This window comes from Ixodes scapularis, unplaced genomic scaffold (genome assembly GCF_016920785.2).
Source record: "Ixodes scapularis isolate PalLabHiFi unplaced genomic scaffold, ASM1692078v2 PGA_scaffold8__174_contigs__length_109621045, whole genome shotgun sequence".
Classification (NCBI taxonomy): domain Eukaryota; kingdom Metazoa; phylum Arthropoda; class Arachnida; order Ixodida; family Ixodidae; genus Ixodes; species Ixodes scapularis.
The window spans coordinates 95,274,043-95,300,100 of NW_024609883.1; the positions used below are offsets into that span (position 1 = coordinate 95,274,043).

Here is a 26,058-nt window from a genome sequence, read left to right on the forward strand (position 1 = left end):
ATCTCAGAGCGCTCCGCTAGTCTAGGAGAGGTCCCGAAATCGAATCCCGGACCGGGCGGATTTTTCTTAGCTGTTACCAGCCAGCTAGAAGGCGCATGTGGGGCTTGATCTTAGGGTGTGGGTCCATTTGCTGTTACCTCAAGTTTTATATGTGAGTGAACATGCTTCGACTCATATCCGAGATTGTGAAGCTGGAAACGGGCTACAACGTGATCGTTTTTAAGGCGTGAAAAGGTTTTTAACGAACCCATCTAATCCTATAAACCTGTTCGACCGTCCGTGCATTCACCCGCTAAATTTAACGAGAAAATTGAGGTCACGTGACCTGACAACGTGTGACATTAGGTCAAGGAACACCGTGGCGCCACGTCATGTGGCCCCTGGCCATATAAAGTGAAAACCCCTCTAAATTTAGCGGGCAAATTGAAGTCACGTGACTTGGTATCCTATAAGATTAGGCCACGTCAAGTCCTGGTGTCACGGAATACCACGACGACACTTAACGTCATATCACGTGACGTCAATTTCTCGCAAAATTGAGCGAGTAAACGAATACACAGTTTTTCTTCGTTCCCCGAAACGAGTGTTTTACGCCTTCTAAACAAATTTCAAACCATCACTTTCTACATAATGCATTCCATGCATCTTAGGACCTTGAAGATGAAGGTCTTCGGTAACTATTTTACGCACCCGAGTGTTTTGGCTACGGTAGAATTCGACGCTTCGGACCACGTGAAGCAGGGCAATCTTGATGGCTTCCAGGGCGAACCGGTCGCCGATGCAGTTCCGAGGACCAGCCCCGAACGGTAGGTAGGTATACGGACGAATTGACTCGATATTCTCGCCGATGAATCTGTCGTGAGAAAGAAAACGCAACAGGCAAACAAGAGTAAACAACAGGGATGCACTAAGGGACAATGTTAGCGCGAACACGACATTTGCCTCTTGCGATCTCTTACGACGAGAGAATACGAGAGAGCCTAGATTGAAGAGAGGGCTCGTCTCAAACCGTGGGAAGCATTTGCAATTTAATGGCGGATGCTTCCTGCGGCGGAGATCAGTAGAGGTGCGCATGCGCAGCGTTTTCAGGTGGCGAGGAGGAAAGCAGGCGGAAAGGCGAAGACGTTTGCAGACGATCGACGCTTTCGGCACCTCCTAGCAGTTCGTATTGCAAATGCGGCCCATAGACCACGTGACTTCAATCGGGTAGTTAGAAACCCTGTAACACTGGCTCGCTAGAGAACGGATGGATGGATGGATGGTGGCTAGTCCCTTTGAATCGGGCGCTGACTTGCGCCACCTAGCCAAGTAGTGTATTGAGTTCAATATTGGATTTTGACTACGTCAGTTTAATCTAATTTCATCACTACACAAATTGCTATAATTATAATGCAATTGAATGCAAAGGGGCAAGCGAGCTGGACAAGAACGACGAAAATTATCCCTGGAGAAGGGGAACAAGAAGGACAAAGGACAAACACAAATCTCCAAATACAGCTAGGTGACTGGTGAGCGACCGAAAAAATCCGCCTGGTCCGGGTTCGATACCCGGACCAGGCGGATTTTTTCGGTCGCTCACCAGTCACCTAGCTGTGGTTGGAGATTTGTGTTTGTCCTTTGTCCTTCTTGTTCCCCTTCTCCAGGGATAATTTTCGTCACACAAATTGCGTTTGTGTAGTTTGCGTTTCACATTGAATTTCACATAACTTTCAAGGGTAGCCAACGTGTTTGGTGTCCAGGTAGTGCTTTGTGCACCTGACATGCTGAAACAGCTGTATCCTAAAATCAACTCTTAACACGACAAACAGGAAGAATGCGGTGCCAAGCATGTTGATAAGTTTGTGAACTGCCTCAAAGGCGTAGTATACGAGATTCTGTTCTCGTGTGGGAAGGTGTACGTGGTGAATATGAGAATGAGGAAACACGCACTGTCTCTAAAGTCGTCACCGACGGGACATCTCGCTCTACAAGCACGAGATTGCAAGTGAACACCTTGTTCCACGGAACAAAAATCCTAAGGCAATTCAGCGAATAAAGAACGAGAAAAATTTGTGAGGCGCAAGTCACAACAGCTAAAGGGGAAGCATGCATCAGTGCACCGGCTGATAGATACATTCTGCGTTAAAGCTTATCCGTGCTTATATTGTAGCGCTCGTTTACTTTCTTTATGCAAATCCAAGCCACTTTGCTCGTAGCGACTCCTAATAGTTTTTCCACATGCGGAACTTCAAAAATAGCACTCCGGTGGCCCCACTTAATCCTTTCTAGTTTACTCTACTCCGGTGTTACACCAATACCACTGGCACGCTGGCGCCCCTATGAGGTGACCCTGGAACTGCATTTCACTAGAGCGAAGGTTTTGTGGTATTTGCGAGAGGAAATCTACGTGCTATCTAAAATGAAATGGTCGTTCATAACATTGCGAAAAGATTTTACAAATAAAAAAAGAATATGAGGCGCGAAAAAGAAAAAAATGTGCAAAGATACCAATAGTTACACGGCTTCCCGATAGATTGCGCCAGCGTGTTCTCTCGTCGTAAGACATTTTAAGGTATTTCAAGAGAAACGGTCGTAAGCGGTCACAGAGTGCGATAACCGTCCTGAATGTTCCTTGCCTTTCTGGCTTGAAAGTGAAGGGATCGGGGAAGTACTCCGGGTCATGGTGCATCGAGTAGATTGGAATCGCGATGATGCACCCTTTGGGAACCCTGATGCCTGTGTCGCCGAGAACGTAGTCTTCCGCAGCTAATCGTTCGAGTCTGCAGAAGAAGAAAAAAGAAACACAAAAACACTACTGCCAACGTCAACAACTGTCGGAGAGTGTCCTTCGATGGTCGCTTTCACTGCCGCAGGAAGTGTAGCTGCAGATTTATGCCGCGGTTGCACCGCTAGTACGTGCATCCTACAGAAGAAAGTCAGCAGACACCCGTCTGACGAGTATCTGTTCCCTCTTTGACGGTCCTATGCGAAACGCAAGTTCGTCTGCATCTTTTGCAGGGGTTGTGGTGACGTCAGAACGCCTAGTAGCTCTGATTGGCTCCGATTGGAAGGATAGAGGGTAGACCTCAAAGCAACTTGCTTTGAGTTCTACCCACTATCCTTCCAACCAGAGCCAATCAGAGCTCGGCGTCCCCCTGTCTTCACCACAACCCCTGCAAAAGAAGCAGACGAACTTGTAATCCGGATTTCATTGGTCATAGAAAAACCGTCTGCCGACATGTTCCAAGCATAGACGTGTGTTAAGCAAGCATGTTTCGCACATGTTTAGGAATGTCCGCGGATAAATCTAGCATCGTTCCTGCAGCGAAGACGTTGTCCTTGTTATAATATATGAGCGATGCGAGTCGTGATGATGCACTCTTGCCGTTGCTCGATTGGGCCTCCAAGATCATAGCGTCGTCGAAGTAAATATACATATATATATATTGCCTGTCTGACTTTTATATATTTTTCAAATTTATTAATTTATTACCAACGCGCACAATCCAAGTTTATATATATATATATATATATATATATATATATATATATATATATATATATATATATATATATATATAAAGTATGCGTGTTCATTTCTCTGCAGAATATGAAAACAGCTAAGCCCGGCGAACAGTTGAAGGGTCCCAGCGAATGACAGAACTCGGAATATCTTTAAATCTCAAAATGAAATGTCCGTTGAGAGGATGAGCGAGTAAAAAAAGAAAAAAGGAAAACAACGAATTATGTCTATTGTTTATGCGGACATTGTACTTCCTTTTTCCCCTTCGTCTTCTGAGTCCTGCTATTCACTGTCATCCTTCACGATTGGCAATAATCGTGTTCTTAAGAAAAGCGACCACGCAGTTTTTTTAGCATGTAGGAAAACGCCCATTCACGGAAGATCGTTTGTTTACGTTTAATTACGTTACCTCACGAATCACCAGGACATTTCTGCTACATTTGCCGATAAACTTCCGAAACATAAGGCATCGTTAGAAAACGGAAATGTGTGAATGGGCCTCACGTCCCGAACGATTCGGGACGCTATTTATGTTTAGAGGGAAAGTAAAGTCGCCGGCTAAAGCCCGAATGCGGAATTCTCCAAGAGCGAATCGTCCCCACCTGGTTGCAGGTGGCAGCATCCGGAGTGTCTCCGAAACCACCCCACGAACGTACTTGAGCTTCGCAACCACGTCCATTGTTAACTCTTCTCCCTGGGAAGCAACAACAAAAAAATTGACCTATTTATTGTACCTCCTAACTTAAGTAAGACGCAACCGTTCGCTTTTAAAAACTGCCCGAATGTAAACAATAAATGTTAGAAAATTAAAGAAAAAATTAATTAAACACACTATGGTTTAACGTTCTCGACTTAATCAAAGAAAAAAAAAACACCAGACATTTCTGTCGTTAAAATACTAACCAAATTCTTAAAAGCTACAGCTTAAAAAAATGAGGCTGAATGTTTTCGTATTTAAAAATTTACTTACCCTAAACGCACAAACATTACAATAATTTGAAAAAAAAAATAAAAACACCAAGCAACACACATAAAAAGAAAAAGATATAATTCATACAACGAATAATTCGACGCATACAGGCTCTTTCGGCAGTAATTAAATATATATTAAAAATTACTATCAGAATGCTTCCATCAAACAGAAGAAGAATATGGCAGTTCAACTGAATCTATGGATTAAGTTGAATTGTCATATTCGTCTTCTGCTTCATGCACATATTTTTATAGTACCCTTTTTATATATCATTATATTTAATATATGATTATTCGTCCCGTTCACGGCTACAAAAGAAAAAGTAGACAGGTGATCACTAATCGAGGCAATTTCCCTGGAAAGGCTGTTCCAATCCGAAATGGCGAGAAGACGCGAATTTATGTACATGTTAGTTTGCGCGTGTACGTGTTTAATTTTAAGATGGTGATCTAAACTCTGTCTGAAAGCCATTGTGAGAATCGGCCCCGCCATCACCGTGAGTGGACGCGGGAACAGGACCGAGCTTCATTTTCTTTCCTTTGCGTGTTGGCGTTTGCACGTGTGCCCCGGTGTGTGGGTGAACTGGCGACGCTCGTGCGAGCTGGGGCAGTGGACGGCTTGGAGAAGAGAAGAAGACAAGGACAGCACGTGCTGTAGCCTTTTGAGAGATTCGAAAATGAGCTTCGCTTGTAAATAGACGTGTTTTTTTTCTTCCCCCTATCCGCGGAGTCCTGTCTGCTTAACTCTTCCGTCAGCGACCATCAGCTGCCTCCGTCGTCGGGTCCCGGCGCAATCTCAAAGAAAGAACATCTTCACTGGCGCAGTGGACAGGATTGCGTCAGCGGACCCCGGCGGCGTGATCTTCACAACGGAACCGGCGGACAGCGACTTGACGCGGCATTGGTGGAGCCTTCTAAAGAGAAGACTGGACCACCGGGCTCCTTGAAGATTGGACCACCGAGCTACTTCGTGGTGGCAGAGCTACCTCTGACCGGATGCCGTCCCACTCCAGCGAGGAACACTTGAGTCTACAGCTCGGACACCATTTTCGTGCCTGACTATTCTGAGAAGCGGGCTGCGTCTGTGATCCAGCGGCTTTCGTTGACCTTATGGTAAGGTGATTCTTTGACGTGTGCCCGCCATGGATACAGACAGCGCAGAGCGGCACGTGCCGGCTCTAACGCCAGAGCAGGATAGGGTTCGGAATAGGAATGTTGACGGGCCAGGTGAATTGTCACCTTTGAGTGGATTAGTGGCAAACTCGCAAACACAGGGGGATGGGAACGGAGGAGTCAGATCATACAGCTCAATTGAAAAGGAGATAGAACTAGTGAGGGAGAAAGAACGGCTGTTACGCCTCGAGCTAGAACTAGAACATCTACGCTCAGAAAACCGAAGGCGAGCCAGTGGAGGCGGCATGGAGTTCAACCTCCGAGATGAAGTTTTTCGCTTTTCGAGATTGATGAAGGGAGTGCTGACTCCCATGCCGTCGTCCGACCTATTAGTGCCGAGCTGGTTTGATGGCGTAGAAAACGTCTTCGAGACATATGAAGTCCCTGAACGGCTCAGAGGATATCTTGTGCGACCTTATTTCACGGAGAGCATGCGTGCACTAGTGAATAGGCTGAACATGGATGAGAGAAGTGGGTATGGTGCGGTCAAAGAATCGGTCTTGTTAGAGCTCGGAGTGTTGCGAGCTGAGGTCTCGAGGCCCTGTATTGAAACCACCACTTCTCTCAAGAAAAAACACGAGAATCCAAGGCAGGGCATTAGGCCTGAACATTATCGGGTGAAGTGTTTTAAATGCAAGGAATTGGGGCACCTTTCCCGCGAATGTCCCCGGACGAAGACACCAGACGGAGATCTTTTGTTTCTCAAGAAAGAAGTGGACGCCGAGAATGTCACTGTGGAGGAAGACTCCAGCCGTGAGCCCGACAAGGTGACGACCGATGTGGGCAAGACCGACGGTAACAACTTGGACCACCAAGGTCAGAAGATGCCAGACTCATCAGTCCGCGAGGCGCCTCAGATTATGTCACAGGCCGATGATACGAAGCGGTCGTCAAAGAACAATCGCAGATGCGTGTCTGTGCAGGCGGACGTTGACGACAGAAATGAGCTGAATGTCTCCCGTGCCTGGAGGACGTCCCAGCGGGCCGAGGATGACCACGACGAGCAGGTGAACGTCGACGACGAAAGGCCCCACACTTTGCCTGGGCGGCAGGCGTCCCGGCAATCTGAGGACGACCCATGTGTGAACTTCGACAACGTCGAGGCCGGTCCCGACCTCTTACCTGGGTTGCACAAGTTCCGGCAAGCCAATGACGACCAAGTTGAGAACATGGGCGTCGGTTGCAAGGAAGAACCTAGAGTATCTCCTGGAAGGTGGGCGTTCCGGCAAGCCGAGGACGACGACGGCGAGAACGTGGACGACGGCGAAGGACCGAACTTATCGCCTGGGCGGCAGGATGACTATGAAGAAAACGTGAACGTCGACGACGAAAAAGAACCGGATATTTTGCTTTGGTGGCAGACGTTCTGGCAAGCTGATGACGACCACGGCAAGGACGTGGGTGTTGACAAGAAGTCGGACAACTTGTTAGAGCGGCTGACGTCACAGCGGGCCGGTGGAGATGTCAGGGAAAGCGGGGACAGCGACGAGGAAGCGGTCTTCGAGATGAAGTCGTCCCAGAATATAACTAAGGACGCCGATGAAAACTCGACCAACTACCAGCCGGCCACGTGTGAGAGAGCTGAGATTGCAAAAGACATCGACAACGACGACCGCCTGCGAGGCCCATTCCCGATTCGTAAGTCAGGACAGAACATAAACTGTCGTTGCTCTTGCGCGGGGATGTTCCGGAACCGGCTATGCACCATCCGATTCAAGCTCCGTCGAAATCTGGATGGCTTGGATAACTTGTCAGCAAAGAGACCGAGGCTAGGAGGCTAGATGCAACGCGAGTTTTAGCACGACATTTGTCACTCCTTTGGAGCCGTGGCGGGCACAGTAAGAATCACTTTACTAGCGTATGATTTGCATTTTAGTGTAAATTTTTTTTTGATAGTTTGGATTCTGACGGGTTGAGTCACAAACTCTGTGTAAGCTGTGTCTGATATGTGTACACGTTTGAGTTTAGTTGTTATATATTATTTTTGACATTTGGGTCTAAAAAATATACTTAGTCGGGAGGTGTGAGAATCGGCCCCGCCATCACCGTGAGTGGACGCGGGAACAGGACCGAGCTTCATTTTCTTTCCTTTGCGTGTTGGCGTTTGCACGTGTGCCCCGGTGTGTGGGTGAACTGGCGACGCTCGTGCGAGCTGGGGCAGTGGACGGCTTGGAGAAGAGAAGAAGACAAGGACAGCACGTGCTGTAGCCTTTTGAGAGATTCGAAAATGAGCTTCGCTTGTAAATAGACGTGTTTTTTTTCTTCCCCCTATCCGCGGAGTCCTGTCTGCTTAACTCTTCCGTCAGCGACCATCAGCTGCCTCCGTCGTCGGGTCCCGGCGCAATCTCAAAGAAAGAACATCTTCACTGCCATGTCGGTTGAAAAAAAAAAAAAAAAAAGCAATGATGCGAACAAAAGAACTTTTAAATTACCTTGTAACCTTGCGCAAACATAAACTCTGACCACTTGGGTCAATATCATTTAGTAGACAAGGTCTGCGTATTAGGTTATCATTCGTGGACCCGTGCCGTTATAAATTAGTATCATTTTACCTAGTTTCCGATCATCGGGTACCTCTCCTCCCATAATTATTTTATTAATAACATGCCATAACTTCGATTTGCTTGTTTTTCCTAGTATCCTGATGTCGTCTGGGCTTGTCGCTGCACCCGCTGGAAACCAGCGTTCCACACGTTCCTTAGAAAAAGGAACCGAAAGCTCGTTCCTCGTTCCTTCCGATTTTTAGAACGCGTTCCCGTTACAAGCTCCATCTGTGAGAAAGGAGCTCGCTCCCGTTACAGTGACAAAAATGGAACGTATCGTCAAATATGCGCTACATTTGTATTTTGCTGATTACCACATTTAGTTAGATTAAGTAAAGTTTTCTTTTTCTTATCTATCCCATCAAATGGGAACATGCGATTTTGTATGCCGTGATGAAAGGGCACCAGGAGAAGAAAACGAGCGGAAGCAGGGTTTGTTTTGTTGATATATTCAAGTTTACAAATCTCAGCTTTTAACCATTTTCATGTCTGTGGTGGACGATCTAGACGAGCCTAGTATACTCTTACCCCATATTGCATGAGCGTTTAACAACAATCTCAAAGGTTTCAATCTAACAAAGTCCCTTGTTCGAACTTGACAACAGTTGCTTCTCGATGTTGCTGTCCACAAGACGAGCAAGTGAAGAAGAAGGTAGTGCTTTTGGAAAGTCAGCCTTGAAAACGACAAGCCCTTCTTCGTGAAGGTTGGATTCTTTGTGAAGTTTGAAGGAAGGGGGGGGGGGGGGGGGGGGAGAGATAAGGGGGGAAGGAATAAAGTTCTGTTTTCGTGTATCCTTTAAGTGACCAATTGTTCGGGATACAAGGGCACGTTCGATGTCTGGCAACCTGCTATTTTGTTGTAACTGTAGGTCTTTTTGTAGAAGTTCAGTGATGACTGCAGACGGCATTAGCTTTCTGGGTGGATGAGGATGCGATGAAGCAAAGAAAAAAAAAAAGCTGAGTTTGAAACGTCTCGCTTTCTTTATCTTTTCCTTCGACTAAAAGTATTGTACGGCAGTCTCCGCCCCCCCCCCCCCCCCCCCTCGAAAAAAAAAAAAAAGAAGAGGAATCAATGTGTACAGGTGTTCGTACACGCTAGTGTTACCAAACGAGGATCACACTAAATAAACCCTAAGATACGAGGACGGTCCGATAAGTACTTAGCCTCACCACCTGATGGCGCCACTATCGCAAGAGAAATTTACTATCGTTTAGTGCATTCTCGTTGACGGCTACTATCGAAAGTTCAACCGAACCGGACTTGTAGTTTTGTTTTGACCGCATCTGGAAGCGGGCGTGTTCGCGAATCTTAGAAAAATGGAAAAAGAGCAATATCAGTCGGTGAATCGATTCTTGTTTTTGGAAGGGAAATCGCGCAGTGGAATCAAAGAGTGCTTGGATGCTGCGTACGATGACTCTTCTCCTTCGATGGCGACCGTCAAAAATTGGTTTAACGAGTTTCAACGTGGTCGCACGTCGGTTTTTGATGAGTCACGCCCAGGAGCCCCGAAAACGGCTACCACGGGGGATAATGTGACAAAAATCCACGATCTCGTATGGGCAGACCGCTGATTGAAGGTGCGCGAGATAGCTGATACAGTAGGCATCTCAAAAGACCATGTGGGTCATATCCTGCATAAAATTTTGGGCATGAGAAAGCTGTCGGCGCGATGGGTGCCGCGTTTGCTCATTCCGGACAACAAGCGCAATCGTGAGATCACTTCAGAGCAGTGTTTGACGCTGTTTAAGCGCAATCCGAAAAAGTTTCTGCGTCGTTTCGTGACCGTCGACGAAATATGGATCCACTGGTGCACACCAGAGACCAAAAAACAGTCGAAACAGTGGACTTGACCCGGCGAACGTGCTCCGAAGAAGGCGAAGACTGTCCTATCGGCCGGAAAGGTGATGGCCACGGTTTTCTGGGATTCACAAGGTGTGATCTGCATCGACTATCTGGAGAAGGGCAAAACAGTCACAGGGCTGTAATATGCCAAATTATTGGGCCGATTCGACACAGAACTGCAGAAAAAAGCGGTCCCATTTGGCGAAGCAAAGAGTGCTCTTCCATCATGACAACGCACCGGCTCACACCTCCGCCCTCGCCACGGCCAAATTGGTCGAATCGGGCTACGAACTGCTGCCCCATCCACCGTACTTTCCAGATTTGGCCCCATTACTATAGTGCCTGGATCGCGTCTTTGACTGGTGTGTTTACCGCGGCAAAAAAAGTGGTCCCTCGATTTCCGCCTGATGACGTCATAGAAGTGTCATGCTGTCGCCGGTCGCGACCCTGGTGGCGTCCCAACAGTTATGGTGTATGTACCAGATGCCTGTTCTGCTGCAGGTCGCTTTCCACTGTGACAGTTCACGGAAGCTGGTGCAGCCGGAAGTTGGGACACCTAACGGGACGCCGTGACGACAGCGACACTCGCTTTCGCTCGTGCTTTTTGCCAGCATTTCTACGGCCAACCGCCAGGATCGCGACAGGCAACAGCATGACACTCGCGTCATTTGTTGCCACATCGGGACCACTTTTGATGTATGGGCGGGATAGGACGCTAAACACACCAGTCGAAGACGCGCTCCAGGCACCATACCATTACGACTTCTTTTTGTTTCCAAACTTAAAAAAGTCACTCGCCGGGCAGAAATTTAAGTCTAATGAGGAGATCATCGCCGCCACGGAAGCCTACTTTGCAGACTTCGAGAAAACATATTTTTCAGATGGGTTAAGGAAGTTGGAGCATCGCTGGGTCAAGTGTATCGAACTAAAAAGAGACTATATTAAAAAATAAATCGTCACTTTTCCAAAATTTTTGTTTTTCTTGTGTAGGCTAAGTACTTATCGGACCACCCTCGTAAGTAACCAAAACGTTAACGAGATCCCGCACTCCGTAAAGATATTGTTTTTTATACGTTTAGAATTTCTCTCTTAGAAATAGATTAAAAATTACCCCACAGGACGAAAAAAAGGAACGTCGTTCTTTTTTACGTTCCAATAAAAATGTAACGAGTTCCCGTTCCAGTTCCACCGATGCAAGATGTAACGGCGGCGTTCCTTCGTTCCCCCTAAAAGGTACGCGTTCCAGGAACGCCGTTCCTTACAACACTGCTGGAACCTTACTTTCTGCCTTATCCCATTCCCTTGTGGTCGTCTCCATTGTGATACAAGTCTGCACCTCCTCTACACTGCCGCTGTCAGTGCTATCCACTGTCCACCTCTGCTGCTGATGATGATGATTGTTACCAAAGTTGCCTGACTGAGTTTTGAAAAAGGTCTATTGAGGGTGCATACCCAAAACCGCCTAAAAAACACATTCGGCCCACGCCTTTCCCCCTAAACGTCACCAATAGTTGATTCATGCAGCGCCGTTTAGCTCGCGTCAGTGTCGTCGCCAGCTGGTCTTGCAGCGTCTGCCAACGAGCGAAATGCTGACACGCGAGGACGATAAGACGCGTGCGTCTGCCGCTTTTTTCCGTACTCTCGTGAAGCCTCAGCGCTTTTGCCACTTGGGGCGGGTCTGTGATCCAATAATGATGACGAATGCGCATGTCTTGCATTCTATGACTGCCAAACCCGCCTCCCCGATTTGCTTACGTGTTTCTCGAAGCATTCGTCCGCCTCTTTCCTCAGCTTTGCCTGGGCTTCGGGGTGCAGGGCGAGCATGTAGATGGCATGTGCCAGCAACGTCGCAGACGTGTCGCGGCCAGCGAGAAAGAACATGATGCACTGGGCAAGCGCCTCGCTTTTCGTCAAGGCTGAAACGTGGGAAAAGGCGCCAGCACTTAATTCCCCAATCACGGCGCTTGTCGTCCCGTAAATACTATCCACAATAAAAAAAAATACGGGATTTTTGTTTTGTATAACATGGAGAATTAGTGAGTTACGGCGAACACTAGAAGGGGCCTAGCGAATGACAGAGCTCGGGATACGATATTAGATCTAAAAATGCAATTTGTGCCGGGACAGTACACCGTTTGAACCATCAATGGCGGTCGCCATTTCTGGGGCAAGAAGCACCTAATTTGATTCGAGCCCTCGCCGAATGCTGACGCGGCACCCGTGTCTAATTAATAATCAGATAAGGGGAACAAACGCCAATGGAAGATTCGGATAACTGGCGCAGCAACTATTTGGTGGCGCGCACTTTTTGAACGAGACTATTCTGCACTGGAATGAAGTGGACCAGTCGCCGCGTAGCCAAAAAAGACAGACCCCTTCTTCTGCCCATGGAAAAGGCTTTGGAGCCGGACTCCGGATTGAAAAGTCTGTCGTCAGTTTGGGAATCAGCGCCAGAGGAACTGGTCTCTTCTTGCACGTCCATCATGAGTTGTAAGAAGTCCTCTTGTCTCTGCAAATCGGGTGTGTGGTTTACGTAACTACACCGGGCCGCGCGCACTCCTAGAGTATAGGCACTCACGCAGGGTATGGCGATACCCGAGCAAGTTATCATCGAAGTTCGATTGCTTTTTTTGCAGGGGTTTCGGTGACGTCAGAACGCCGGGCTCCAATTGGCTTTGATCAAAGGATAGTGGGTAGACCTCAAAGCAAGCTGCCTTGAGGTCTACCCTCTATTTTTCAACCAGAGCCAACCAGAGCTCGGCATCTTTCTGACGTCACCACAACCCCTGTGCAAATGAAGCGGGCGAACTTGCGCTTCGCATAAGAATTCACCATCAATCGATAAGCAGCGCCACCAGAGCTGCATGGCGTCAGGGTCCTGTGGTGGTGTATATTGAATACACGAATCAATACACTCTAAGAAGTGTGGAACGCCTACTTTTCCGGCAAAGCACTCGAAAGAGGCAGTCGCTGCTAACTGTGGGGGGAGTTGGACGAAGGACGGGCATGGTGCTACGTCCTTGAGCATGACGTAGAACCATGCTTAGTGCCACAGCGCAGACCTGTTTCTTTTAGGTCTCAACATATTTTCAGCTTGTTGAAATGGAACCTTGAGCGAGTCGATGATATGAGGTAATATTAATAGCAACGGCGCGTTGTAAACAGGGACAGAAAGAGACGAAACACTTGCTTGTTCTTGCTACTGAATGTCTTAAAACCTTTTAAAAATCTGAGATCACACCGGCGCCATCTATCGGGCAGCTTTGGAACACTTAGCATTTCCATTCATTTAACTTATTCTTTTTTCCTTACCCTCGTGTCGTTTTTTACATTTCCAACCGGTCACCTCCGAATGGGATCACATCGCAGTCAAGCTCTCACGGAACTGTTTACTCGCTCACGGCCCGGTCCTGCGGGGGGCGTGGAAGTTCGGCCTGAGCCCGCTGTCCCAGGATGGTCAATTTTTCCTCGTCTTGACAATAGGATGGCCTGAGGCGAACAGCGCCGGCACCCACGGAGGCGGCCCGATGTCGACGTCCGCGTGAGTCCGCGACAGCAGCCAGGTAGGTCCTTCTCGCTCGGGGGTCCAGTCAAGACTCAAGAGCAAGTCAGTAGCGGCCGCTCGTCCCCGTTGTCAGCTCGGTACTGTTCCCGCACCACCCCTCCTGGCCACGCGACCTTTCCGAGTGGCCGATAGGTTAACCCTTTCTGATCTAGGTCACGTGACGTCAAACGACACTAGCAGATGGAGCCGCGGGGCAGGTGGAAGGTGGGAGGTGATGGGAAAAGCCGCTAAGGGTCCCCACTCTACAATCTACCAAAGCGTAATCGTCAAAGAATTTCAAGAACCGTTCGTTCCGCTGCGCTCCATTACATTTTTTTAGCATCACTATTTACTCATCGTCTCGAAAAACGTTTGAGAATGCAAAAATGTCCCAGAAGCCGGAACATATCACGATGAATCAAACTACACCGACTTTACATTACAAATATAACAATTTAGTCGGACGTTTCGTCTGTCATACGGGAGACATAATCAGTGAAGCCAAGTTGGCAGGACTTTACTTGACTTTTGACAATGTTACAAGCGACCATTTCTCATTAATGCTTCCTACACTTCATCTCGCAAACACCGCAAAACCACCGTCGCTCTAGTGAAATGCAGTTCCAAGGTCACCTTAGATGGCGCCAGCGTACCAGTGTGTCCTCTGGTCATAAGAGGTAACAAGAACTCGGTCGTAAGCAAACCGCAAGAGTATGAAAGGGCTTTAGGAACCACGTTAAATCAAAATGAAAAGCCCTCGCTCGTAGAAATTTCAAAGGAAGAAGTTCATCTCACGTTTTCTTGGTGTTTTCGCTCCCTTATGATCGATTCCGAGAGGGCCATGAAATAAGGCAGCCTATCGGATTTGAGGGCATCTAGCCGCAAGAGCTTCGCCAGACTAGGGAGCAACACTGAAACAGGTTGAAACACGAACCGGTAATAAATAAACGTTAAAAAAACAGGTATAACTTAGAGCGACAGCAAGGTAGTAAGATGGGCAACTTAGTGACCCTTGTTCATAATCGAAACAACTCACACGAGACGGGACAATGACTCGTCGAGGTTTCGTGCCTATTCCGAGATCACACATTATAAAAAAAAAAAAAATAAACAAAAACATTCTTCATACAGTGTTTTATGCGTGTTTAATCACACAGGCCATACAAAACTGCCTGCGGATAGTTTCGAAGATTACAGATATGTGAAGCCATCGTGCTTCGGACATACGTGAGGCGTGTGTGTCCGCACATCATTCTGTGTGCCGCGAACACCGTGTTCTTTTAATGATGTATCAGCAGTGGTACAAGTTTGGTTTGCGGTGGATCCGCACGACAGACCTCACGGAGTTGCGAAAAGGAGAAGCCGGTGCAGAAAATACGAGCGAGCAATTATGCACGACGGAATCGCGTTTGGTTGAGTCGGCGGAGTCTTTCTTGGCACGAACCTGTAGTCTGTGACGTTCACTGCCTTAAACGTGGCGCAGGGAAAGAAAAATAATAGTAATGGCAGTATTTAAGAAGTGATAGTTTTAATTTGTTTAGAAGACTGTATAAAGTCTTGTGTAGCATAGGTGATGTGACAGCATTTTTTACCTAAAACTCGAGGTCATGTGACGTCAATTTTTCCCGCTGAATTTAGCGGGAAAACTGAAATAAGAAAAACTGGACGTAACGTAAGGTCAGTTGAGATTAGGTTTTCCCGCTAAATTTAGCGGAAAAATTAAAGTAGTGTTTAGGTCACGTGACAACAATTTCCTCGCTATGTTTAGCGGGAAATGCACGGAACGACGCAAATTTTAGGTTGGGGATAGCTTCGCCCCCCTTTCCCTTGATCAATGCTACTGACCCTAATACTTCCCGAAAAGGAGGGAAAGCGACTATTCAGACGGGACGACGGATATTCTGTAGGTCGGCCGCGGATTCTGTGCTGCTGCCGACGTAAATGGGGGATTAGCAAACATCCGCGACGCGGCACACGTGACCTCAAAACAGGCCATGGGCCCCACCCTCCCTTGGCTACGTGCCTGACGTTCAGTGCGTCTTCAAGTTCAAACGACCACTTCATCGTTCGAACTGTCGTCTACTCTTTCAAACGTTTCTGCTTCTTGTCTGCTCGTGGCAAACGACACCGGCCCGTAGACCATATGCTGGCCCGGTAATTGCGATAAGACGTAAGTGCAGGCCTTAAAGGACTTTTTTTTAAGTTTAGAGGTTGGTTGGGGTAAGCAGGCTCGGTGTAAACACTAGATAAAATGAGATGTTGATTGTTGTTAGCAGTGGCCATCACCGACTTGTTATGCCTGATTAACCTGGTCCGATTCCGCTCGCGATTTTCAGTATCGACGTCGACCATCTCAGCTACGGTTCACGTTTTTGCAGCCCGAGCGACGTCGCGACTGAAAACTGCTAGCGGAATCTCATCGCGCGGATCAGACTTCAGCTTCATTCTGCGGCGTCCACACGGAATGACTCGCCGCATGTCATATTATTCACGCGAAGTTTTGCGGTGTAACGAGCTTCAGTAACTTCGCCAAGGCCACTCAAGTAGTCAGACATTGCCCAAGAAGACGTAGAATCAGCAATTCCAACGAGAAAAAAAAAAAGAGCACGGAAACTCACACCGACGCCGACAACATCGCATTTCAATGGTTTGTTTATGAGCGACGGCGAGCTTCTTGGCCGCACTCCATCGCGCATGCGCGGCGCCGGTGGCGTCCGCTAGGGGCGCTCCGGTTTATTTGCAAACATGAGTAGGTCTATAAGCACACGAGTCTTACGCGAAATGACGCCGGAAAGAGCCTGGGGAGCAGCGAAAAAGGACTTGTTTTTGGCGGCGAAATCGTCGACCTCTTTGAGATGAGACTCCATTTTCGTGCCGAAGGCGCATCTGGCAATGGCGTCGAGGGCGTAATTGGAGAACAATCTAGAAAGAAAGATTGGCAGCGACCTTAGTTTCGAGGTCTATAATGCAAATAATGCGGTATTCAGGGAGCGATCGTTTATATTCGTTTCGAATACGTTAAGGGAGCTGTTTCGGGGAGTGTAGGAGAACTAGTGGTATCGATTTCCTCGCTAAATTTAGCCGGAACACTCCCGGTGCCTAGATCACGTGACATGAAACTCGATCCTGGCCCTATTTAGCGAGGAAACTCAATTGGTGTATATATGTCACGTCACGTCAATTTTCCGGCTAAATCTAGCGGTGAAACTAAACGCGTCACGTGACTTGAGGTTTCCAGCCAAGTTTAACGTGGGGACTAAATTGGTATAGAAGACAGGTTACCTAACGTCACGTCACGTCAATTTCCCCCCTAAATTTAGCCCGAAATGCACGGAAGGAAGAACAAATTTTGGGATTGGAGAAAAGGGGGGGGGGGGGGGGGGGGGGAGTCCGTTAGGAGAAGCATATTTGATGCCTTGAAATACAAAGCACCGAATGGAACCTGCCTAAATTAACTAATCAATTAAAAAAAAATAATACAGTTTCGTGTTTTCCGTAAATACCGATAAACTCCGGGACGATACGATAAGGCACGAAAATCTTTTACTGGGGGTTTACTTTGGGTTAACTCAAAACACGGCCCCCACTGAACTGTCCGCGAGGCAGCGTACGGAACGGCGTTTCAAGAGACGACGTTCCTTTTGAGAGAAACGGAAGGGCGCCGCCGTTCCATCTTGCGTCGGTGAAACTGGAACGAAAGCTCGATCGTTACGTCTTTTAGGAAACGGTAAGAGGAACGGCGTTTCTTTTATCCTTTGTCTATTCATCTGCAATTTTGTCCGAATTTAAAAGGCATTTCAGCTCTTTATCATCGACCATCTCAACCTCCGACTTCAAGGAATCGGGAAGTGCCCGAGAAAAAATCGAAAACAAAAAACTGGGACAAATGTGATCGTGGCGACTCGACAATTAGAGTTTAACATTTGTTTTTGCTCGACATTCAAAAGAAATATTTAAAAATACTAAAAATGTGGGGAAAAAAAGTAATGAAAAAAACCAACATCGATTTAAAAAGAAAACACTGCAAAAACACAAAAATTATTAAAAAAAAAAAAAACCGACTAAAAAGCTTGAAAGGAAAGGTGGACTTCGTGCTACACCCAAGTAGGGGGTGAAATTCCTCTTTGCATTGCATGCCGATGGGTTTGACGAAGCGATTGTCAAAACGAAGAAAATAATGGCGGTATGTAGCACACTTACGTCCTTATGTCCACTTCTGTGTCCTCTTCAGCAGCCTCCTTAAGAAACGTAACCGTAGCACCGATGCTGTCATTTATCCGCGGGTACATCTGTAACAAAAAAACGCGCCTTTACGCTTTGTTGGGCGGTGCGGGGATAACCTTGGGTACTCGGTTACCTCAACCAAAACCACGTAGAAGAAAATGCCTGCGCCTTTGCCCACAACACATCATCAACAGTGAGTCCACGCTGCGCCACCTTTGCGGAGAGCAAGTTCGTCTGCTTCTTTTACAGGGGTTGCGGTGACGTCACAACGACGCAGAGTTCTGATTGGCTCCGATTGGAAGGATAGTGGGTAGACCTCAAGGCAGCTTGATTTGAGGTCCACAAAAGTGTAGGTCACCGCCCTACACTTTTCTGCACCGGTGGAGGAGGTGCAGGTAAGTCGAACGGAGCTAACGATTATAGCTCTCTACACAGTAAGTGGACGTATAAACAGCTAAAATAAAATTGGGCGGCTGCTTGCGCCTCCAAGTGAACATGCTGAAAGCTACGAAAATAAACGGGAGAATTGCACTTTCTGAAAAACCATGCTCGAGAGGATAACGGAGCACAGTTGACATGAACAACACAGCTGACACATCACAACATATCATGGAGGTGGGAAGAAGAGGAGGCGACATAACGGCTCAAACCAGCCAAACGATAAAATCTTAAGGGAAGCCGGAAATAGAGGTTGCTGTCGGTGGGAGTGCCCCAAGGTGACCAGACAGCCATTGGCGATAAATGAGCTCTACATTTCGTCCAATAGCGGCTTTTGGGTTTGGTCATACTTGGGGGCGTGTCCCTCCAAACCGGGAGTCTCCCCCCGGCTTCACCTCTAATGGCGCCACGTCGTCTTCAGAAGTGTCCTACCTCTATGCAAAATATCAGCACACAAGCATATAGACCTTTTTCGCAAGGGCTCCGCCATCTTGAATCGTCGTCACTTCCAGTATGGGCGAAAACATTGTTTTGCCGTCGCCACGCCAATAGAAGGCATTTAGGACAAAAACGTAACCGGCACACATTCTCGTTTGCCTCCCCTCTATTTTTTGACTATTTGCAGGTTGAAACGTTCTAATATTTTTTCGTCGCCCATACCGGATATGCCTACTTGGCGGTCGGGGGCGAGAGTAAGCGGAAAAGAGTCAGACACAGACAACTTACAGAGCTGTCTCAGAGGCACAAGAATGAATAGATGGACGGCAATAACCAAACCATATGTAATGGGCGGTAGCTTGCCCCACCTTGCGAAGAAACCACAAATTAGGATTCATTTCCTTACCCTACTAAGCCAATTTGATCCCTTTCTGCGTTTTAACATCACCTAGCGTGTGGGATATCTATGCGCTACCCCTAGACGCTTCATAGGGCTAACGAGCCTGACGCGCTTTTACGAGGTGCCATCCAAAGCTTCAAGTTTGATGACGAACCAAAAGTAGAGTTACTAAGAATTCAGGACGACTTCGAGTATGAGCTATGTATGATCCTGCGCTAGTCGTATCTCGCCGGCAGCCGTTCCTGCTCAAAACAACAATTGCAAAGTGTAGAAGCAGTGTGGGATGAAAACGAAGGTAAAGGCCGAGATGTTTATTTGAAGCGCGCTGCTATTTCGAGCGCGTAAACGGCCTAATTTAGGGATCATTCGCTGCCTTTGATGTTATACTTAAATCGACGGGGAAGACTTCAGCAAAACGAGAGTGCACCATATCCTTCGAAGACGACCGGCAGATGCTCTGACGGACGGGACATTGTAATCTCTTACTCTTTCTTTTTTTTTTAAGGTTTTCGTGTGACATTCGGTAGAAATTAAATGCTTATTTGCACTCGATTTTCCCAGCATTTGATTTTTTTTTTCCACCTTCGAGGGTGCAACTCCCTGCCCCGAATCGATACTTTGATCCCACCGCGATGGATTCATGATCGGGCGCGGCGAAGTGGACGACGGATATCGTTTTACGCCGGCGCGAATTTGGGTTCGCCGACGGCGAAGCATAAACAGCCCACGTCCATTGGTAACGCCGATCGCGTTCGGAGCCTAAACGCATACGATGATGCGAGGGGCTTTAGCGACGAGGCCAATGAGGCGACGATTCGTGCACCTCCCCGGCGCGGCTGCCATGAGCCTAACCCGCAGCCGATTGGCTAGCCGCTTGGTTTCCAAAATCCTTATTCGCTTCATCCCTACAATCATTGAAATTGATCGATTGTGTCGCGGAGAAAAAAAAAGGTTTCGCTTATTTTTGTAATTTTAATTGGGTCATAACTCCCACAATTATTCGAATTTCCGGCAAAAATTGTTCTCCGTGTTCCTACGTTCGACGAGGTCCGTTTCGGCGCATCAAATCGGTTTAAATATCATTGGAGGGCCCCTTCAAGTCGAGCAGGTGTATGCCGAAACTCTCACCTTGCGCAGCTTTCCCGAAGCAAATGCTGGACTGGCCGAAGGGCGCAGCTTCCTCCATTTCTTCAAAGTGACGAAGGCCATCATTTCTTCCAGCAGAGGTTGAACGAACGGGATGGGCTTCGGGACCAAAGGGGAAGAAAATCACGCTTGATCACTTATTTGCGCCAGGCTAATTGTCGTAATATTTTCTCTCTCTCTATATATATATATATATATATATATATATATATATATATATAATGGTTGCTCCACATACACAACATTTTTTTTTGCTTAGAAGCCAGGCAGCATTCTTCATATCTCGAATCATCGTCAAACTTACCTAGAAGCTTGAAGGTTCGCCGAAGCAGTCGAACCCCGGGTTCGACAAAAAAAAAAAATAAGTTCGACTGAAGTTTAACTTTTGTGCGCATGACAAAGAATTTGAAAACGAGCTGGCATAACTTGGCGGGGGAGGAAGGGGGGCAGTGCAATGATATTTGTTTTGATTCTATTGTTTCGTTAGTTGACCTTATTAACTAACTAAAGCAATAAAAGCATCTCACCTTGCTTTTATATCGTATACACATTACTTATCTTCTTTTATAAAATAGAAGATTAAGGTACTTTTGAAATTTCCATTTTCAAACACAGTCCGAGGCGTGTTTCCTACCCTTCTGTCCGGCAGACTGGTGAAGTCCTTAACCAACACCAGCTTGACCAGCTCGGGATCCGCAACGACCAGTACCGGTTGGCTGCCCTCGAAGACCCTGCGAGGCAACCGCAAGGATGCAGGGTTCAAACTATAGCTTCAGTAACTAAATACTATCAAGATATACCTTCAGGGTGTAAATACTATACAGTGCGTTTCTTTTCAAAGGGCAACTCCGGTCGATACGTTTCTTGAATGTAGGATTACAACTGTTTTCTGAATTACAAGGTAAAGAGTTGTTTTTCGGGGTTTTTTTTTTGTTTTTTTTTCTCGAAATTGCGTATACTTTTATAAATATCGCCGCTCAAAATTTGGTTTTGGTCGTCTACGGAAAAATTTAAACTATCTGCTAGGAGGATGGCAACACTGATCATCAGGCTTACGGTTGCGACGGAACGTCACAAGGGCGCTGAGGTGCTCGTACAACCAACCGACCGCAGCGCCACCACGACGTGACGTCACAAGGGTGCTGCGCCAGTGTTGCTTGACTAAAAGCTTACCCGGTTGCCGACCGCTAAAAAGCAGCTGGTAGCATCTTTAAAACTGGTTCTATGGTACGTTTACACCTGAGAAGAAATCCGCCGCCGCGGGAGCGGATCCGCTCCCGGCGGCGGCGGCGATGGGCGGGTTGCGTTTACATCTATTTCCTTCGAGCGGCGGCGGCGGCTGCACCGGCTGCGGCCAGCTGTTCTCGTAACGTCCCGTCAAATATGACGAGAAGGCGCGAGAGTCGTTCCCATCTCGACTGTCTCTCCCGGGCGTTGCTGCTCCCGGAAGAACGCGTACTCATGACGTAGGCAGCGTCGCGCTGCGCAAGAATGTCACTTCCGGTCAGCGAAACGCCTCGTTCGGCGGCAGAAATAGGTTCCGGACCAATACGGCTTGCCGCCGCGTTTTCCGCCCAGCGTTACGCCCCAGCGGCAGAAGCTTGGCGGATTCGCTGGCGGAATCGCAAGTGTAAATGTACCATTAGTGGAGTAAGCGGCTTCACTTCGACGTAATATTTCGTCTGCGATCATATTTCGTGTCACTGAGGCGGTACCAGTAATTTATTTCGGTTTCGTTTTTGACCGGAGTTGCCCTTTAAACTTCTGATTTGTCAAAAAATATATATATATTGTTGCGGGCGTCTCAGTTCATGGGCTAAAACGGGCAACCCAGAATTCAGTCCTCCGTTCTCCACACGACCTCATCTTCTTCTTCCCCTTTTCTTCCTTTTCCTTGTCCGTTACACTCGCCCCTCCCCGTTTGGAAGTCCGTCCCGGACGATGCTAAGATAGTCACCACGTGTGACATAAAGTTTCAGATGGCTTGAATGGGCTGTCAAAGTGCGGCGTCGCCCACGCTGAGGCAGGCTGTCAAGGTGTTCGAGACGGTATGTTACGGGTCCAAGTTGCCTGCTAATCTTGAAAGGTCCACAGTACCTGGGCAAAAGCTTTTCCGAGTGCTGTGGACATCTTAGGTTCCTTTGAAGAAGCACCACATCACCTGGTGAAAACGACGGTAATGAGGTTTCTCTGTTGTGACGGTCGGTTAACTTTGATTGCTTATTTAGAATAGCCAGCCGAGCCAGTTTTCTGGCTTCACTTAGTCGTTCAGCGAAGTTCTCTTCGTACTCTCGCGCCCGACGGGTCCATGCAGCGCCCATCGATGATTCCTGCGGAAGCGTCGGGAGTCTTCCGTAAACGAGCTCAAATGGAGATTTGGCGGTCACTTCCTGTTGTGAAGTGTTCAAAGCGAACGCCGCTGTACCAATGAATGTGTCCCAGTTCTTGTGAGATTTATTGACGAACGCAGCTAATATATCTCCAATGCTGCGGTTGGTGCGCTCTACTAGGCCATTCGTTTGAGGATGGTAGGGTGAAGCGGCCGCATGTTCAATTCCGTAATCTCGCAGAGCACAACTGAAAGTACGGGACATAAATGACGTTCCCCTGTCAGATATTATCCGGCGGGGTGTGCCATGCCTCAATGCAAGGTGTTTGTTGACGAAGGCGACGAGATGCACAGCTGAAGTGTCGGGGACCGCCTCCACTTCGACCCACTTCGTCAGGTAGTCTGTTGCGACAATGAAGTACTTGTTTCCATCATCAGATTTTGGAAAGGGCCCCAGGTGATCGATTCCAACTACCTCAAACGGGCTGCCTGGAGGTGGTATTCGCTGTAGTTCGGTCTTCGCCGGGTGCGGTGGTGTTTTCCGCAGTTGGCATGTTGCGCAAGACGCGACGTACTGTCGGACATCCGTCCTGAGGTGCGGCCACCAAAATCTCTTGGCGACTTTGTCGAGCGTCCGGTGTTGCCCGAGGTGACCCGCAGTTGGAGCATCGTGGCACATCTCAAGAACGTTTCGACGCATATTGGGGGGAACTACGGGGAGCCACGCTCCTGAGGGATGTGCTCGATGACACAGCAGACCGTCCCGAAGCTGGTAGTACGCTCGTAGACGCCGTAAGCGACGTTCTGAAAGTCGCGGTCTCCCGTTCACTTCGTCAGAAAGCAACTGGATTATGTTGAATGTGTCACATTCTTCTGCTTGCGCTGACTGCAAATCTAGGAGTGCGAGTACAGGAGCAACTCTGGAGTCTTCGATGGGGTGCCGTGAGAGGAAGTCGGCGTCTTGGTGCTGTTTCCCACTTCTATGAACGATCGAGAAGTCCCACTCTTGCAGTTTCATTGCCCACCGAGTCAATTTCGGAGTTAGATCGTTTTTTGACTGAAGCCAACGGAGAGCAGAGTTATCTGTCACGACTGTAAAATGCTATCCGTAGATGTATGGACGGAACTTTTCCACTGCCCAAACAACAGCGAGACACTCGAGTTCTGAAGAATGGCATCGACTTTCTGGTTCGCTAAGTTTGCGGCTTGCGTATATGACGGGATGTTCTACTCCTGCATTGTCTCTCTGGAGAAGAACAGCGCCAAGCCCTTCGCCACTGGCATCAGTGTGAATGAACGTCGGTGCTTCTTCTGAAAAATGAGCCAGGGTTGGTGGTTCAAGAAGTGCTCTTTTGATATCAGCAAAAGAAGCTTGTTCTTTTGCGGACCAACGCCACTTGGTGTCTTTTTTAAGAAGCTCAGTCAGTGGAGCAGCTCTTAGAGAGAAGTTTCTTACAAATCGACGAAAATAGGACGCAAAGCCTAAAAAGCTTTTCAACTGCTTTGTGGTAGTGGGCTCAGGAATATTGGCTAGCGCTGCCAGTTTGGTTGGATCCGGGCGAATACCCTCTTTGTTGACAACATGCCCTAAGTAAATGACTGTGTCGCATCCGAAGAAGCATTTCGATGGTTTCAGACGGAGATGCGCATTGGTGAGGGCATTCAGCACTAGACGCAGACGGTGCTGGTGTCCTTCAAAAGTGTCAGCGTATACGATGACATCATCAAGATAAACTAACGCCATCGTCCACTTCAGGTGTCCAAGCACCCTATCCATGAGGCGTTGGAAGGTCGCAGGTGCATTGCAGAGTCCGAATGGAAGACGGTTAAACTGGAACAATCCGTCAGGAGTCACAAAGGCAGTTTTTTCGGAATCTTTCGGCTCCAGCTCCACTTGCCAATATCCGGACATGAGATCCAGAGTAGTAAAGTAGCTGGCACCATGAAGGCGATCAAGGGCATCATCAAGTCGTGGCAAAGGATACACGTCTGGTTTTGTTATGCTGTTAAGTTTCCGGTAGTCCACGCAGAATCTTGTAGAACCGTCTTTTTTCCTAACCAGGACAACTGGTGACGACCAAGGACTGTTGGAGCTAGTTATAATGTCATGTCGTCTACCTGGTGGTTTATCTCCTCCCGTTCTCTCATCGAAACACGTCTTGGATTGTGATGTACTGGAGCGTGATCACCAGTATTGATGGTGTGGCGCACAAGTGGTGTGCACCCTAGCTCTTCTGGTGTAATAGCAATGCACTGCCGAAAGTCCAAGAGCAGTTCTTGTATCTGTGCCTTTTGTTGTTCTGTTAAGTTGTGGCCGAAATTAAATTCCGACCATGGAAGGTCACTAGCTTTTTCAAGGCAATCTTGCGGGACAGACATTGTTGGTGCCGCACTAATGGTTGCGACAGTGGCATGTGACAGAGCAAATGTCACAGGTCCGAAGTCTTCACCGGATTTCAGGAGCAGGTCACCATTCGTCAGGTTTAAAACTGGAAGCATTAAACTCCCCTTCTCGCAGGAAACAAGACAGCGAGGTATAGCAAACTCCATCCCAGGACGAGATTGTAGCAGTGATTCAACTAGGATATCTCTTGACGTCATTGAACCTGGAATTATTGCTGTAGCCCAAACTGCAGATAACTTAGATACAACAATGTCCGATGCTGCGACCATACGGAAGACCTTCTGTGGTTTTCGATTGACCATCGGTGCCATTAGTGTAGACACAAATGTCGTAGCAGTTGCGACGGTAGAACACACCTGGGCTGCAGCGGTCTTCGTCAGGTTTTTCAAGCTGGACCACGTTAGGATAAATCCATCGAATAAGCTCTCAAAATTCCAGGAAATTGCTTCTTTGCTTCCCCCGCTATCTCCTTGGGGCAACACTGTCGCAGAACAACTGGAGGACTGATCGCCAGTGCTGAAAGTTGGTACGGCTGACAAACAATGTTCACCTCCTCGAAACGATAGGGAGAGTTGGACGTTTGAACACCAGTCACGGCCAAGTATCATTGACCATTGTAACTTGCGCACAATTACAAAGGGGAGGTTGACTGTTGTTCCTAAAGTTTCTACAGTCAACGAGATCTGTCCTTCTTGTTCGATTGTAGAACCGTCGGCTGATATAAGACAGACGGTACCAGGAAGTGTTTTGGGCGTGGTACACTTTGCTGATTGCAGTAATGCATAATCGATTAGACTTACTGCAGCTCCGGTGTCCACGATAGCATTCACATGTTGTCCCAACTCATGAAGATGAACTGAAAGACATGGCGTTGGCGAGGTGCGCAGTGGCGTTGTCACCAGAGGAACATCATGCACTACATGAGACTCAACCTTGCCAGGCTCACTGTCACTTGAAACGTTTGGCGTTGGTATAGGCTGCATTTTGCACGGGGCCAAGTGATTTGGGCAGGATCGAGCTAAGTGCCCAATGTCACCACACGTGAAGCAACGACGTTTACTTGAACGTACCGGAGAAGATCGGTGAGCCACCCGCGAAAGCT

The 26,058-nt window shown here is 47.9% G+C and overlaps 1 protein-coding gene across 1 annotated transcript in view; it reads right to left on the reverse strand.

Annotated features, from left to right (window-relative positions):
• The window catches only part of LOC120839941 (cytochrome P450 3A9), a 35,887-nt gene that overhangs the window by 3,536 nt on the left and 6,293 nt on the right, over positions 1-26,058 (reverse strand). Inside the window, exons 4-13 of the mRNA XM_040210342.3 lie at positions 20,858-20,954; positions 20,206-20,322; positions 17,778-17,866; positions 16,354-16,499; positions 14,373-14,488; positions 12,407-12,542; positions 11,789-11,949; positions 4,105-4,196; positions 2,616-2,759; positions 691-853 (exon numbers count right to left, since the gene is read on the reverse strand). Of these exons, the coding sequence (XP_040066276.1) occupies positions 691-853; positions 2,616-2,759; positions 4,105-4,196; positions 11,789-11,949; positions 12,407-12,542; positions 14,373-14,488; positions 16,354-16,499; positions 17,778-17,866; positions 20,206-20,322; positions 20,858-20,954 (1,261 nt within the window). The remainder of the gene's footprint in view (positions 1-690; positions 854-2,615; positions 2,760-4,104; positions 4,197-11,788; positions 11,950-12,406; positions 12,543-14,372; positions 14,489-16,353; positions 16,500-17,777; positions 17,867-20,205; positions 20,323-20,857; positions 20,955-26,058) is intronic.